Genomic DNA, 17,083 nt, shown 5'->3' on the forward strand with positions numbered 1-17,083 from the left:
GGCTTTGGGATTACCCTTATGAATATAACCTGATGTAAACAATCATTGCTCCTACAAGCAAACATTCACGTGTTGTTTGTTTAAAGCATACATCCAATTGGTACAGTACAGTCTGTGCAAAAATTATTTATACAAAAATGTAGAGTAACTGAGTCAAAAGCAACTGTGAGTGTGAGTCAAAAGCAAGTGGGTGTTAAATTGGCTGTATGTGAAGAACTGAATTACCTTGTTAATGGAGCATAAATGGAGATCATGAAAAATAACGTTGAGCATCTGTTTGGTCCGAATGATACTTGAATGAAAAGCACTTAGCAGACTGAGTCAGAGCAAATTTGTGGTCATTCTCGTGGTCACTCTGAATGGTTTTGAACAGTCTTAGTCTACGCACAATCACAATCAGTCTGCGTTCAACTTCTTGCCCAATCAGCAGAAGTCCAATACACAGTGTGGGATTTCAATCACGTTTAATGTTTTGAATATCAGCTTGAATCACGCCCCATCATATTGACCAGATGTCTCCATCTCAGTGAAAGTAAATCTAAAAGTATTCAAAAGTTTGTCTGGATTTAGGCATATTGGTTAAAATCAAGAAGTCTAAGGACTCACAAAAGTTATTTAAAACTATGTAATGTTCCTAAAAACAGCTCTAACAATGGCACAATGACCTTTCACCCTATGGTCTTTTGGTTTTGGAACAGGACATTCTGTTATATAACTCTGTTTTACTGTACTATCATTAGATAATGATAGTAACACCGGTGTTTTATGGCACTTCAGGTTGAGAGTTAATATGCAGTTGGATCTCACTAGTGATGAAGAAGGAGGTCTGAACTCGGCACAGAGGCACCACCTGCTGGATGACTTGACCAAGTGACGTGGCAACTGGCAGACTTTGGGAGTGCAATAATAACAATACGTTGTTTGAAATAAAGCAAATACATTTTCCCATAGCTTTCATTTTACATGCGATATTTCATCAAATTCAATTTGTGTACTCTAATCTATTGCTTCCCTTTTATCCATGCATTAGAGCTACCCTAATATGCTGGCCTCAATGCAAAAGGAATGGGAAAGATATGCACCATTTGATTCTAAATCAAATCTAAATCTTTTTGTTTGGGATTGAGGACAAATTATTGAAATAAATTAGGAAAACATTTTATTTTAGATGATTTTTGAGGAATGGAAAAGTGCAGTCCTACTTTTACTTTGGGTGAACTGGCCCATGTAGCCTAAAATAGAAGTGCATTTTCTCTGGGTATAATTTACATGGATAAACATAAACATACTTGAGATTCCACTACACCTATAAGATACTGTCGAACTGCTAAATTATATATTGCTAAAGTACTGTAGTTCAACACTTTCTGAAGTTCTGACTGCCAAGTCAGGTCAGGTCGTAGCCCAACCATCCGCCAGATGGCACTATTATTCGTTTTATGTCTTCGAACGGCTGGTTAGGCTAGTCAGGTAGGGCGCGGGAGGATGTGCGCAGTGAGCACACACGTGTTGTGAAAAAATGGCGGAAGCGGATGATGAAGTGGAATCTGAATACAATGGCGGTAGAATCAAGGATAATTGGAGTATTGTTGAAAATAATGGAAAACGGAGCAAAGTAGGGTACAGTGATGAGAATGACCCTTCGTATCTAGTAGGAATAACGTTTGTTAATAAGGAGCAGCTGAGCATAGTACCAATCTTGAAGAAACCATTTGAGTTATCCAAACTGGTGGAGAGAGTGTTGGGTAAAGTGAAGGATGTGAGGATCACGAGAGGTGGGCTTGTTTCGATTTTTTGTGATTCTGCGGATCAGAAGGAACGTGCGTTGTGTCTTAATCGATTTGATCCATTTGAAGTGTTGTGTGTGTCGCTTCGGAACAGGGCACCCCTTAGGGGGGTTATATCTGGCGTTTCGTGGGAAGTTGATTTGGAAGAGATTAAAAATAGGTTATATCTGGCGTTTCGTGGGAAATTGATTTGGAAGAGATTAGACATATTCCTGGAGTGATTGAAGCACGTCGGATGAATCGAGTGGTGAATGGGGAAAAAGTGAAGTGTTGATCTGTTCTTTTGTTTTTTGAAATGGAGTCTATACCTAATGAAGTGCGATTAGGGCATATTCACTACAGAGTTAGAGCATTTATCCTAAGAACAATGCAGTGTGAACATTGTAAAGCTTTTGGTCACGTAGAAAGTGTTTGCAGAAGGGAGAAGCCGATATGTACAAGATGTGGAAAATATCATATTATGTGTTATAAAAGTGAAGAAAATGTGGCATGTTGTAATTACGGTGGGAATCATGAAGCCACGTCTTCTGAATGCCCCACAAGGGTAAAGGAGAATGAAGTGGCCAAAGTCAGGGTTGGACAGATCATTTCATATGCAGAAGCTGTGAAAAGGGTTATGGGTTTGAATGTTGCACCAGAAGAGTCCATGGTAGTGGATAGGCCTTCGCTGCAGGGGTTGTCTTACACCAAGAGGATCCTGACATTTTAAAGGTTAAAAAGGTGGCCTTTCTCGCAATGGTGATAAATGGCACTGCCAAGGTGGAGAAAACATCGAGGAAGATTGAAATAATTGGCAATGGCAATGTACTATTTTTATTAGGGTGGATTGTTAGAATCACTATTAAGAATATATTTTTTATTTTGGTTTCAAAACGTCCAGTTGGTGGCGGCAATACAGCTTTTGGATGTAGTCCGCCATAAAACCCACAGAAGAAGAACGATGTGTGCAGTAACGTCTATTTTTGTCCCTGGGTGTGGCGCGTAAGGAACCCTCTAGCGATGACTGTCTGATGTTCATTCAGCCTAATTTCGTAGAATTATTAGTCTAAGCTTGTAGGCCCTGACCCACCAGTATAGAATGCTACACATGTTCACCGGATAACGTTTTTTTTGTTTGTCACAAAATGCCGAAGCAAAGCACATGTCTCTTTAGAGTGCGTGTCAAGACTTTACGTCTTGACGCAGTACGCGAGCAGTATTAAACCGTGCCTTTTGACGTAATCTCTCTCTTCCCTGCCTATGCCCTCGTGAGGTGGGCAGTGTAACATCTCGTGAATACTTTTCCACGAAGGGAATCCACAATCATCCGTCAAAATGGTGAGTTGGATAACTATTTTCTTTTTGGGAATAGTAGTGTAGCGTAATCATGTTTTCTGCTACTTCAGTAATATAACTTTAAAGTGTATCATGTCTGAGATGATTGTGGGTACGTGGGCTTGGAACAAAATGGCACCCATTTTATTGTGTGAACAGACCGCTTGCCGCAGAGCAGACACCCAAATATGCCCGTTTTCACCCTGTTTGGTCATGCCCCATGTCAGAGGCCACCTTTGCCGGTAATGTCCTTCCAATGAGGTACTAGTATGAAACTAAGTGTTGAAGTGCTGGTCAGTGGCTGCTTGTTCCCTTAGCGGTCGATTGTCATGCCTTGCATTGCAATATTGCTGGCCACGTCGATTTGTCCTAGTTAGTTAACTTCTAGTTTTGGTCTCATATCCAGTGACGCTAACGCTGTCTGTGTTATGTTTACAAAGTGTTTGTCCGAAGTTTGCTAGCTAACTGGGCAACGTTAATAAACAAACGTAATGTTCAAATACGGGCGTGTGCAGAATACCGGCATGTCATAATGGCTAGCTGTGTGTGCTGTCTGAAAGCATAGTCTCTAGACCATAATTAAGGGCTATACTCTCGAGTTGAAATCTGCTCGGTTTACAATTCAGAAACAACTGTTTGTTTAGTCTATATAACTAGCTTGCCCACTACTTGGTGGGATTAAATGGCAGCCAGGTTTAGTAAACTGACGTTTATATTTTTCTGGCAATAGCGTCGAGGCCTACTTTTGTCTGATCGCACACCGGTTACGTAGATATCTAACGTTAGTTGACTTAGTAGCAAACTCGAGAGCCAACTTTCGTGATGGCTAGCCAAATGTTAAATCATGGGCTCCTTGCCAACCTATACGCACAATTTACTGCAGTTTTACCGTTTTTGATTGCCTAGCATTGAACGATTAAAGCATGAAGTTGGCTAATAAAGTTCTGTCAGCTAACCAGCGAGTATGCTCATGATTGTCTGCGTGCCCGGTCCCCAATGAATCAGCTTTCAGTGCGTCACATCTGCCATAATGGTACTGCATTCCACTGTTTATAGCTATGCAGAATCAGCCATTCTCATACCTTTTTGTTAGACCCCCTTACATAGTGAGTTTATACAAAGTGCGTCTAATCCTGCATGCTGATTGGTTAAAATCTCATCCCAGCCAGGCAATTTATAAACTTCATCTCCACTATAAAAAGCATCTAGACATTATCTCACATTTCTCTTGGACTAACATTTAGTTTTCAACAGCTGAAATTTGTAAACCTTGCTGTCTTTCTCCGACATTTGCAACATTGTTTCAATATTCATATTCAATCTCCAGGTGTCCCATAGTAATGAACTTGTCTGGACGAGACACAGGCAGCGTTTCCCAGCCAGTCAAAATCATGAATCAGCTGGCATCATTTTTATGGATAAATACAAAGAAATGTCAATTGAAAAAAGGTAAAGTGAAACGAAGTGCAGCTAGTTTGCAGTCTTGAGTAGCTCCTCTGAACAATAGTGTCCTGACAAGAGAGCACATTTTCTATGCCAGGCGAAATCGCGCCGCATTAGCTCATTGTTATAGATATATCCAAATAAATGTCACTGCACTGTTTGACGTGACTGTAAGTTAGTCATAGTTGGCTAGCAAGCAAGGGATAAGAACGTTGCCAGCCAGTATGGCAATGGCGCATTTAGAACTAACGATTGGGTCACGTCCATAGATGCAGAGCAGAAAGACTGAACGACTGAGTCGCGTCTCTGAAAACCGAACCAATAGAACGAACGACCAGCCGGTTTGGGTAGCAACCCTAGATTTGTGTCAGGACCATACCTTGCGGAAGGATTAAATAGTATAAATAAATTCATCAAAATAACAGTTATGAAAATGTCAATCTTTATTTAAATATGTTGGTAACAATATAATAATAATATGCCATTTAGCAGACGCTTTTATCCAAAGCGACTTACAGTCATGTGTGCATACATTTTTACGTATGGGTGGTCCCGGGGATCGAACCCACCACCCTGGCGTTACAAGCGCCATGCTCTACCAATTGAGCTACAGAGGTAACCCATTGTATAATAGTGATAATGCCCTCGGCGCCAGTGTTTGGAGGATATATTGGCACGGTTTGCCGGCCCTCGACTCTCAGGCCTAACAACACCTGTGCCAAAATATCCTCCAAACACCGGCTTCTCGGGCATTGTCACTTAAATACTACAGTGAATTCCCAAAGCTAGGAGAGCTGGACGATGTCAGTGTGGCCATGTAAATAAGTAATAAGGCTGAGACTGCCAAAGCTGGTTATACTACTCAATATTTGAGACAACTTTATTAAGGTGGGAGGACAAGGGATACTGCCTCTATACTAGTGGGTGATATGGACAAAAATCCATATTGCAATAAACTGCCTCAATTCTGTCTAATGATAAGTTTCTAACATGTGCACCAGTTTTTATTTATTGTCCCTTAAACTACTACTTTGGTGGTTGTAGTAGGGCTGATTTATGGATATTGATATTTTATAAACTTACAATGCATTCGGAAAGTATTCAGACCCCTTCACTTTTCCCACATTTTGTTACATTACAGCCTTATTCTAAAATTGATTAAAATGTTTTTTTCGCCCTCATCAATCAACACACGCTACCCCCATAATGACAAAGCAAAAACAGGGCTGACATTTTTTTGGGTCTCATGGTCTGAGTCCTTTAGGTGCCTTTTGGCAAACTCCAAGCGGGCTGTCATGTGCCTTTTACTGAGGAGTGGCTTCCGTCTGGCCACTCTACCATAAAGGCCTGATTGGTGTAGAGCTGTAGAGATGGTTGGCCTTCTGGAAGGTTTTACGATCTCCACAGAGGAACTCTGGAGCTCAGTCAGTGACCATCAGGTTCTTGTTCACCTCCCTGACTAAGGCCCTTCTCCCACGATTGCTCAGTTTGGCCAGCTCTAGGAGTCTTGGTGGTTCCAAACTTCTTCCAATTAAGAATGATGTTCTTGGGGACCTTCAATAATGCAGAATTTTTTTGGTACCGTTCCTCAGATCTGTGCCTGGACACAATCCTGTCTCGGAGCTCTACGGGCAAATTATGTCCAACCAATTGAATTTACCCAAGGTGGACTCCAATCAAGTTGTAGAAACATCTCAATGATGATCAATGGAAACAGGATGCATGCACATCCACTAATAATGATCAACTTCTGGTAGCAGGCAATATAGAAAATTAACACTGGTCTCATAAACACTCAAGCACAAGCCCACCTGCTAGTGAGTAACGCCTAATCTTTATATTTAATCTAGCCAACTTGGATCTATTTGCTTGCTAACAAAGTATAACAGTTGAACTGTTATGAATACACCCGCCTGTCCTTCTCCTAAGCTATATGGAATTGTTTTGATTGAATTATCAAATGTAAAAAAAGATTTTTGGCCTCATTGCTATTAGCCTATATAAATGAATAACATATTAACTACATAAAAGAACAGATAATCTCCCCCCAAAAAAATGTCTACCAGAGGTTTGTTCTGAGGTGTCTAGCCTATATATGAGATATATATTTAACCCCTTTTTGTCACTAAACACTCTCCATATATACAGTACCAGTCAAAAGTTGACACACCTACTCATTCAAGGGTTTTTCTTAAGTTTTTACTATTTTCTACATTGTAGAATACTAGTGAAGATATCAAAACTATGAAATAACACATGGAATAATGTAGTAACCAACAAAGTGTTAAACAAATCAAAATATATTTGAGCTTCTTCAAATAGCCACCCTTTGCCTTGATGACAGCTTTGCACACTCTTGGCATTCTCTCAACCAGCTTCACCTGTAATGCTTTTCCAACAGTCTTGAAGGAGTTCCCACATATGCTGAGCACTTGTTGCCTGCGTTTCCTTCACTCTGCCGTCTGACTCATCCCAAACCACCTGAATTGGGTTGAGGTCGGGGGATTATGGAGGCCAGGTCATCTGATGCAGCACTCCATCACTCTCCTTCTTGGTAAAATAGCCCTTACACAACCTGGAGGTGTGTTGGGTCATTGTCCTGTTGAAAAACAAATGATAGTCCCACTAAGCCCAAATCAGATGGGATGGCATATCGCTGCAGAATGCTGTAGTAGCCATGCTGGTTACGTGTGCCTTGAATTATAAATAAATCACAGACAATGTTACCAGCAAAGCACCCCCACACCATAACACCACCACCTCCGTGCTTTATGGTGGGAACTACACATGCGGAGATCATCCGTTCACCCACACCGCGTCTCACAAAGACACGGCGGTTGGAACCAAAAATCTCCAATTTGGACTCCGGACCAAAGGACACATTTCCACCGGTCTAATGTCCATTGCTCGTGTTTCTTGGCCGAAGCAGGTCTCTTATTATTATTGGTGTCCTTTAGTAGTGGTTTCTTTGCAGCAATTCGACCATGAAAGCCTGATTTCACAAAGTCCTCTCTGAACAGTTGATGTTGGGCTGCAATTTCTGATGCTGGTAACTCTAATGAACTTATCCTCTGCAGCAGTGGTAACTCTGGGTCTTCCTTTCCTATGGCGGTCCTCATGAGAGCCAGTTTCATCATAGCGCTTGATGGTTTTTGCGACTAATGATGGACTGTCGTTTCTCTCTGCTTATTTGAGCTGTTCTTGCCATTTACCAAATAGGGCTATCTTCTGTATCCCCCCCTCCCTACATTGTCACAACACAACTGATTGGCTCAAACGCATTAAGAAGGAAATACATTCCACAAATTAACTTTTAAGAAGGCATACCTGTTAATTGAAATGCATTCCAGGTGACTACCTCATGAAGCTGGTTGAGAGAATGCCAAGAGTGTGCAAAACTGTCATCAAGGCTAAGGGTGGCTATTTGAAGGATATCTTTTTTGGTTACTGCATGATTCCATATGTGTTATTTCATAGTTTTGATGTCTTCATTATTATTCTACAATGTAAAAAAAAATAAGAAACACCCTTGAATGTGTGTCCAAACTTTTGACTGGTAGTGTACTTCCTTCAATTATTTTCAACTGGTACCGGGGAACCTTCAGACTAGTCTTGTGAGGCCTGTGGGCGCCCTAGAGCAAAACAACCGACGTGTTCGTGAGCTTCTCACCTTTACACAGAGGGGTCATGTTAGTGTGTAGCCCAAACGGTTTGGACGCTACAGACATAAGTTGACAGATCGGCTGCACCGACTTCATATGTGTCCCAAGATGCTTGTGGGGGTCGTAGAGCAAAACGGAGAACACCATCGTATTCGAGAGTCATATTTACATAGAGGGGTCATAATAGATTTCTAGGCCAAACCGTTCGGACGCTAGTCGATTTTATTTGAAGACCGATTTTGGGGATAGCTCATGGTCTGACAAACACTGCTCTAGCTCCGTCACCTTTCACGGCATATGCGGAAGTGTTACGTAGGCGGATGCGGTTGGTTGAGACACATCCAATGAAGAAAAAATCTATCTGTAGCTTAAACTGACATTTTTATGGGGATTCTTCATTATGCTAATTACATTCCGCGGGGGCGTGGACATCGACCTTAGTGGGTTAAGGCAGTTATATAGAATTTAAATATTACGTGACATTGCATTTCATAAGACTTTTCACAACACAGTGCCCACTACTCTACTGTCATGCCGCGCGCAGAAGAAACTGAGCATAAATATTCCACAAACATGTCCATTGATACTCCTGTTTTAGTAGGGTCTGCTCTGTTCTAAATTTTTCTGGAGTTGATACATAAAAAGGGTATTGTTACAAAGGCTATTACAGTAAAATAATGTTTCGGTGTCCATGTGACCGATTTTATGTTGGACCAAACCTCAAATGCAAATAGCGAGTTGAAACTGCTTGTTGTTAAAGGAAAAATATGCTCTTTCGTCATTGTTGCTGTTAGGGGAAGGAGCAAAAGGGACGAGACCAAAAAATATATATATATACTTGACTCTTGCGATACAGGCATTTGGAGTATCGTACATTTGAATAGATTCTATATTTCGCCCAACCCTAGGTTGTAGCCATCAATTGTCCCATTAACAATCACCCATATTAGCAAACTTATTTCATTTCAATCTTCACATTTCCCTAGTGTAGGCTACTTATCGTAATGAACGATGTTAGCAAAATTCCTGCAGTAAGTGATCGGTATGGTCGGCGTCTAATTTTCAGTTTGTCATCCCAGCTCTACTCTATACTAATAATTCACCCTCCTCCGCAGGTGAACTTTACCGTAGACCAAATCCGTGCCATCATGGACAAGAAGTCCAACATCCGTAACATGTCTGTGATTGCGCATGTCGACCATGGTAAGTCCACCCTGACAGACTCACTGGTGTCGAAGGCTGGTATCATCGCAGGATCCCGCGCCGGAGAGACCCGCTTTACCGACACACGAAAGGACGAGCAGGAGCGCTGCATTACCATCAAGTCAACGTGAGTGTCCCCTGGCCATTGGCGCATTAACATTTCTGACTGGGCAGAAGTAGGAGAGGTTTCGGGTGGCCTCTGAGTGGACTAACACAATTTCTTTCCCTGCAGCGCCATCTCCATGTACTACGAGCTCTCGGAGAACGACATGGCATTCATCAAGCAGTGCAAAGATGGCGTTGGGTTTCTCATCAACCTGATTGACTCTCCAGGCCACGTTGACTTCTCCTCTGAGGTCACAGCCGCTCTCCGTGTCACTGACGGAGCCTTGGTTGTTGTGGACTGTGTGTCAGGTAAGGACGACTTGCACCCTAGTTATGTCTGACACGATCATGCTTTCATTACTGTAAAAAATGATGGCATGTTCTATACTTTTTGTGAACAAGTATTTCTTTATTTTCAGCATCTGTCATACAGGATGTCATATTGATGCTAGGTTCCATGATTACGAGGTATATTATAAAAGGAGTAGGAGTCAGTCAACAAACCAATCCATTTCTTCTCAACATTTTCCTAGCTCACGATCTGCTCCTGTCCCTCCCTGCCCAGGTGTGTGTGTGCAGACAGAGACCGTGCTCAGGCAGGCCATTGCTGAGCGTATCAAGCCCGTACTGATGATGAACAAGATGGACCGTGCCCTGCTGGAGCTGCAGCTGGAACCAGAGGATCTGTTCCAGACCTTCCAGCGCATCGTGGAGAACGTCAACGTCATCATTGCCACTTACGGAGAGGATGAGGGCGGTCCCATGGGCGCCATCATGGTAAGCAACTTCTGTTGGCTGTACAATGCATTGTCAGAAATTGTTGACACCTGTGAAATTGTGGCATTGTTCCAGTTCTGTTTTGCGCCTAATGGCAAAACTGCGGTTTACATTAATATTGAAAGCGTTTCTCTGGAAATATAATACTAGTTGCTTGGTATCAACCCTGCCCTAGTAGTCACCACAAGTGCTGTAAGACTATTGTCTCTTACAGATTGACCCAGTCATTGGAACTGTTGGCTTTGGGTCGGGACTCCACGGATGGGCCTTCACCCTGAAGCAGTTTGCTGAGATGTACGTGATGAAGTTTGCTGCCAAGGGTGATGCACAACTAGGACCAGCAGAGCGCTGCAAGAAGGTGGAGGACATGATGAAGAAGCTGTGGGGTGAAAGGTGAGGGACCAGTTACTGTCAACCTTGTAATCGTCTGCCACATTTTCCAGAACTAGCTACTGACAGATTGCCTGGTACATGTCAAGCCTTGTCAGTTTGCAATGTAGTTACATTGTGATATTTTATCCCCATCAGGTTTTTCGACCCAGCCACTGGCAAGTTCAGCAAGTCTGCAACCGGACCTGATGGAAAGAAGCTCCCCCGTACCTTCTCTCAGCTCGTCCTGGACCCCATCTTCAAGGTGAGTGGGGACATGACTTTTACAATGTTTTGAGTTTGGTCAGGTGAAAGGGATGCCATCCATGTACCCATAAGGTCTGACCAGGAAAGGGCATTTGTTATTGTGCCTTTTAGTGCTTTATGCCTATGAGTGATGACTTAAACATTCTTCACTTTGACCTGATTGTCCAGTGATGATAAACTTCAGTCTGACGCATGGCAAAGGCAATTCTATAGTTACCTCTCCCCATATGATCATCTGTATTTTATTGTATGGTCCACCCGTTTTTAAGTTGAACTGCTGTTTCTGCGATAGGTGTTCGATGCCATCATGAACTTCAAGAAGGAGGAGACGGCCAAGTTGATTGAGAAGCTGGACATCAAGCTGGACAATGAGGACAAGGAGAAGGAGGGCAAGCCCCTGCTGAAGGCTGTGATGCGTCGCTGGCTGCCAGCCGGAGAGGCCCTGCTTCAGATGATCACCATCCACCTGCCCTCCCCAGTCACTGCCCAGAAGTACCGTTGTGAGCTACTCTATGAAGGACCTGGTGACGATGAAGCTGCCATGGGTAAGACTTTACGGCCTCTCCTTTCCTTCATCTGCACTCATCTGGAAACATGGATAGTACCATATACAGGTCTATGTTAACCCAACTGTCTCCTCTTAGGTATCAAGAACTGCGACCCCAAGGCTCCCTTGATGATGTACATCTCCAAGATGGTGCCCACCACTGACAAGGGTCGCTTCTACGCCTTTGGCCGCGTCTTCTCCGGCTGTGTGTCCTCTGGCCAGAAGGTGCGCATTATGGGACCAAACTTCACCCCTGGAAAGAAGGAGGACCTCTACCTCAAACCAATTCAGAGGTTGGTACTCTCGAAAGCTACACTTCAAGTGACCATACTTTTGTCATGTGTCTCTCGCAATCCATGAAGAACATGTAAATAATCTGTGACATGCAGTGAGCACAAAGCGCATGCACAGGAGTAGCACAGTAAATGCTATATAAGCTCTTGCCCAGTATTGATCTGTTGACTGACTCTCCCTTGTTCCTCATTAGGACCATTCTGATGATGGGACGATACATTGAGCCCATCGAGGACGTGCCATGCGGGAACATTGTCGGTCTGGTTGGAGTGGATCAGTACCTGGTGAAGACCGGGACCATCACTACCTTTGAGCAGGCCCACAACATGAGGGTGATGAAGTTCAGCGTCAGCCCTGTGGTGAGAGTGGCTGTGGAGGCCAAGAATCCTGCTGACCTGCCCAAGCTGGTGGAGGGCCTGAAACGTCTGGCCAAGTCTGACCCCATGGTGCAGTGTATCATCGAGGAGTCTGGAGAGCACATCATCGCTGGAGCCGGAGAGCTGCATCTGGAGATCTGCCTCAAGGATCTGGAGGAGGACCATGCCTGCATTCCACTGAAGGTCCCCTTGTCCTTCATGCCTTTTTACATGTAGTGGTTTCACATGATCCCTTCTACAGTGGTGTTTACGGTACGGGCAGTATTATCCTACTGATGTATTTAATAATTAAACTCCCCCTCCACTCTCCCACATAGAAATCCGACCCGGTGGTTTCCTACAGGGAGACTGTGTCTGAGGAGTCTGACCAGATGTGCCTGTCCAAGTCCCCCAACAAACACAACCGTCTGTACATGAAAGCTCGTCCCTTCCCCGACGGCCTGGCTGAGGACATCGAGAAGGGTGACGTCAGCGCCAGACAGGAGCTGAAGGTCCGTGCCCGTTTCCTGGCCGACAAGTACGAGTGGGATGTGTCTGAGGCCCGTAAGATCTGGTGCTTCGGCCCCGACGGTACCGGCCCCAACCTGCTGATGGACGTGACCAAGGGAGTCCAGTACCTGAACGAGATCAAGGACAGTGTGGTGGCCGGCTTCCAGTGGGCCGTCAAAGAGGTAAGCAAGACTCATGGATGTAATTTTTCCTACTCTGTGTTGGTCACTTTAAAATCGGCATACCAACTTTCAAAGAGGCACAATTCTGTGTTGGGGAATACACCAAGGGCAGTTTTCTGAGAATGTTGATTTGTCAAGCAAACCGAAGTACCTGAAACATTACTGATTTGTTTCCAGGGTGCCCTGTGCGAGGAGAACATGCGTGCTGTCCGCTTTGACGTCCACGATGTGACCCTCCACACAGACGCTATCCACCGTGGTGGTGGTCAAATCATTCCCACAGCCCGCAGAGTGCTGTACGCCTGCCAGCTTACAGCCCAACCAAGACTCATGGAGCCTGTCTACCTGGTGGAGATTCAGGTATGCCTAAAATTGATATTCAAAATGTCTCATTGAACATTTGGTTTCAACAAGGAATACATCTATAATGAGAAATCATGCACCACACTGAACAAGTGATGGCTAAATCCATAAAACACTATCTGATACCGGACTGTAGAAATGAGCTCACAACTAATGGAAGTTGACTAGAAAAATGCTACAACTTTGAACAGCATAGCTTTCTCATACAGGTTGGCATTAACCATCTAATTCAATGGCGTTAACCGTGTTTCCCCCTCTCCCTGCAGTGTCCTGAGCAGGTGGTGGGAGGCATCTACGGTGTGCTGAACAGGAAGCGCGGTCACGTGTTCGAGGAGTCCCAGGTCATGGGGACCCCCATGTTCATCGTCAAGGCTTACCTGCCTGTCAACGAGTCCTTCGGTGAGTGACCCACCAACTGCAGTCCTCTTTTCCCCTATCTGATATGCACTTATCAGGGCTAGACAATTCCCTGAGTTGTAGTAAATGTCTACAGCCAATCCCTTCTGTATCATGTATAAAACCAAATGTTATATGCTAACACCGGTGTTCCTTCTCCAGGTTTCACAGCAGACCTGCGTTCCAACACCGGTGGCCAGGCCTTCCCCCAGTGTGTGTTTGACCACTGGCAGGTCCTCCAGGGAGATCCCCAGGACACTTCCACCAAGATCGCCCAGATTGTGGCTGAAACACGTAAACGCAAGGGGCTCAAGGAGGGAATTCCTGCATTGGATAACTACCTGGACAAATTGTAAAAGGCTACCCTCACCAACCCCACCCCCCACCCACCCCAACACTGAGACCAGAACTGTACAGATCACCATGGGGCACAAACATTTTCCATAAGGAAAGTAAAGACCTTATCAAGAGAAACAATTAGGAAGAATTGTAAACCATAAATTAAATAAAAATGGAAAATAAAAACTGTGGTTCGGCATTCATTGGAGAAGGTTGTGGGAACGGAGGTTTGTGTGCTGACTGCAGTTAAGATCACCGGTAACACAGGTGGATCAATATATTTACATTTCATACACTGAGTATACAAAACATTAAGGACATCTGCTTTTTCCATGACAGACTGACAAGGTGAAAGCTATGATCCCTTATTGATGTCACTTAGTAATCCACTTCAATCGGTGTAGATTAATGGGGAGGAGACTGGTTAAAGAAGGATTTAAGCCTTGAGACATTGTGTGTGTGCCATTCAGAGGGTGAATGGGCAAGACAAGATTTAAGTGCCTTTGAACAAGGTATGGTAGGTGCCAGGCGCACCGGTTTGTGTCAAGAATTGCAGTGCTGCTGGGTTTTCCCACAAGTTTCCTGTGTGTATCAACAATGGTCCATCACCTAAAGGACATCAGCCAACTTGACACAACTGTGGGAAGCATTAGTCCACATGGGCCAGCATCCCTGTAGAACGCTTTCGACACCTTGTAGAGTCATTCCCTGACGAATTGAGGCTGTTCTGAAGGGGGGTGCGCAACTCAAAATTAGGAAGGTGTTCCTAAATGTTTGGTATACTACACTGAACAAAAAAATAAAAGCAACATACAATTTCAAAGATTATACTGAGTGGCGCTTGTAACGCCAGGGTAGTGGGTTCGATCCCCGGGACCACCCATACGTAAAAATGTATGCACACATGACTAAGTCGCTTTGGATAAAAGCGTCTGCTAAATGGCTTATTATTATAGTTTATATAACGAAATCGGTCAATTGAAATAAATTCATTAGTCCCTAATCTATGGTTTTCACATGACTGGGTATACCGATATGCATCTGTTGGTCACAGATACCTTAAAGGTAGGAGCATGGATCAGAAAACCTGTCAGTATCTGGGTGTGACCATTTGCCTCATGCAGCGTGACATCTCAATCATGGACACTTACTGACAGTTGTGGCTGCTTTGCCTGATGTATTGTTGTCTATCTTCTTGCCTTCGTGCTGTTGTCTGCCTAATAATGTTTGTACCATGTTGGTGTCATGTGGTGTTGCTGCCATGCTAGGTTGTCTTAGATCTCTTTATGTAGTGGTGTCTCTTATCGTGATGTGTGTTTTGTCCTATATTTTTAATCCCAGCACCCGTCCCTGCAGGGTGCCACTTGGTAGGCCGTCGTTGTAAATAAGAATTTGTTCTTAACGGACTTGCCTAGTTAAATAAAGGTTTTAAAAAATTATCCTCGCATAGACTTCATTGTGGAATGTTGTCCCTCTCCCCTTCTATGGCTGTGCAAAGTTGCTGGATATTGGCAGGAACTGGAACACATTGATCCAGAGCATCCCAAACAGGCTCAATAGGTGACATGTCTGGTGAGTATGGAAGAACTGGGACATTTTCAGCTTCATGGGGCTGTGCATACTCATGCTGAAACATGAGGTGATGCGATGGATGAATGGCACCACAATGGGCCTTAGGAAGTTTGGTCAAGACCCTGGTGAGGACGACGAGCACGCAGATTATCTTCCCTGAGACTGTTTCTGACAGCTTGTGCAGAACTTCTTCGGTTTTGCAACCGCACAGTTTCATCAGCTGTTCGGGTGGCTGGTCTCAGATGATCCCGCAGGTGAAGAGGCTGGATGTGAAGGTCCTGGGCTGGCATGGTTACACGTGGTCTGCAGTTGTGAGGCTGGTTGGATGTACTGCCAAATTCTCTTAAACGAAGTTGGAGGCTGCTTATGGTAGATAAATTAACAGTACATTCTCTGGCAACATCTCTGGTGGACAATACTGCAGTCAGCATGGCAATTGCAAGCTCCCACAACTTGAGACATCTGTGTAATGATCATGCGGTTTAATCAGCTTCTTGATATGCCACACCTGTCAGGTGGATGAATTGTCTTGGTAAAGGAGAAATGCTCACTTAACAGGGATGTAAACACATTTATGCACAACATTTGAGAGAGAGAAGGGTTTTGTGCGTACGGAAAATTTCTGGGATCTTTTATTTCAGCTCATGAAATATGGGACCAACACATTACATGTTGCATTTATATTTTTATTCAGTGTACTTCCAGTCTTTGCCTGCCATTGAACGGTCTAGGTATGTAGAAAAGCTGATTCAAGATTCTTGTCTTGCCTATATGTCCTTTCAACTTTGCCGGAGACCAGCTGGGGAGACAACCAATGTTCCCTCTAATCTTTTGGGGCACTGAGCAAACTTTAGTTATTGTGAGTGGAAACTTTAACGTTGTGAGAATTTTGCGCAACTGCTGGCTCGCATTTACAGTGAACACTGAGGCTGTACCCTTACAGTTTTAGACAGTAGCCAATAGGCTATTGTGGCTATTTGAGCATAATGTAGGCCTACCACCAAATCCCAAAGCATTTTCATATGGAAATAGCATTTGATTTCTATGATCTAGCCTACAGTAGCCTGTATGTGGTGTTCAATGCAGGCCTACATTGCATGAGACTTGAAAACGTTTTTACATTATGAAGGGCTTGACATGAATGATTTTTGACTTGGTCTGTAACACCATGGGCCAAATAGGTGACTGTAAATGGCATTGTGTTGTACACTCAAAAAATTAGGGGTTCAACAAGAGTTATTCTAAGATCCTCAAAGTTCTTCGAAGAACCTTAGGGTTCTTGGCACTGAAAATGGCCCCCAAAAGGTTCTTCCAAGAACCCCATAGGAGGTGGGGTTCATCGAGGAACCTCCTTAGTTGGTGGGGGTTCTTGCAGGAACCTAACTGCCCAACTGAAACATTTGGATTTGAAAGGACAGCAGGTGCAGGCACTTAACTGAAAAATGTAAAGATCTCCTCAATTTAAGGTAAGGTTTGTCCCTTGTATGATCTAAATTTATATTGTTTTATGATGGTACCATATATCTTTTCATATTTGTGCAAATCTTTCTAAAACAGAAAATGGACACAATTCAATGGATATCAATCAACAAATAGG

At 43.7% G+C, this 17,083-nt stretch overlaps 1 protein-coding gene and 1 non-coding gene across 3 annotated transcripts; both read left to right on the forward strand.

The window, feature by feature from the left end:
* The first annotated feature begins 3,000 nt into the window (after positions 1-3,000).
* On the forward strand, positions 3,001-14,100 carry LOC121540370 (elongation factor 2-like). Of its 2 annotated transcripts, XM_041849198.2 has the most exons (13): positions 3,001-3,104; positions 9,322-9,536; positions 9,642-9,823; positions 10,080-10,291; positions 10,506-10,684; positions 10,820-10,925; positions 11,220-11,472; positions 11,572-11,767; positions 11,962-12,328; positions 12,463-12,816; positions 12,994-13,176; positions 13,446-13,578; positions 13,738-14,100. In XM_041849198.2, exons 1-13 carry the CDS (start codon positions 3,102-3,104, stop codon positions 13,929-13,931), a joined length of 2,577 nt encoding a protein of 858 aa, XP_041705132.2. In that variant the 5' UTR covers positions 3,001-3,101; the 3' UTR covers positions 13,932-14,100. The 2 variants fall into 2 exon arrangements, with proteins under 2 accessions (XP_041705132.2, XP_045063799.1); XM_045207864.1 differs by lacking the exons at positions 3,001-3,104; positions 9,322-9,536; positions 9,642-9,823 and adding an exon at positions 9,934-9,982.
* On the forward strand, positions 11,051-11,118 carry LOC121541020. Its single transcript, XR_005995664.1, has one exon. It is a non-coding gene; the product is annotated as a small nucleolar RNA SNORD37 (small nucleolar RNA).
* Positions 14,101-17,083: the final 2,983 nt, after the last annotated feature.

This window comes from Coregonus clupeaformis, chromosome 26 (genome assembly GCF_020615455.1).
Source record: "Coregonus clupeaformis isolate EN_2021a chromosome 26, ASM2061545v1, whole genome shotgun sequence".
Taxonomy (NCBI): Eukaryota; Metazoa; Chordata; class Actinopteri; order Salmoniformes; family Salmonidae; genus Coregonus; species Coregonus clupeaformis.

What these genes read in the sequence shown, in the direction of transcription:
- LOC121540370 (XM_041849198.2), top strand. An exon ending in TGCATTACCATCAAGTCAAC is followed by an intron (nt 9,537 to 9,641) that starts GTGAGTGTCCCC and finishes CTTTCCCTGCAG; the next exon opens with CGCCATCTCCATGTACTACG. An exon ending in TACCTCAAACCAATTCAGAG is followed by an intron (nt 11,768 to 11,961) that starts GTTGGTACTCTC and finishes GTTCCTCATTAG; the next exon opens with GACCATTCTGATGATGGGAC.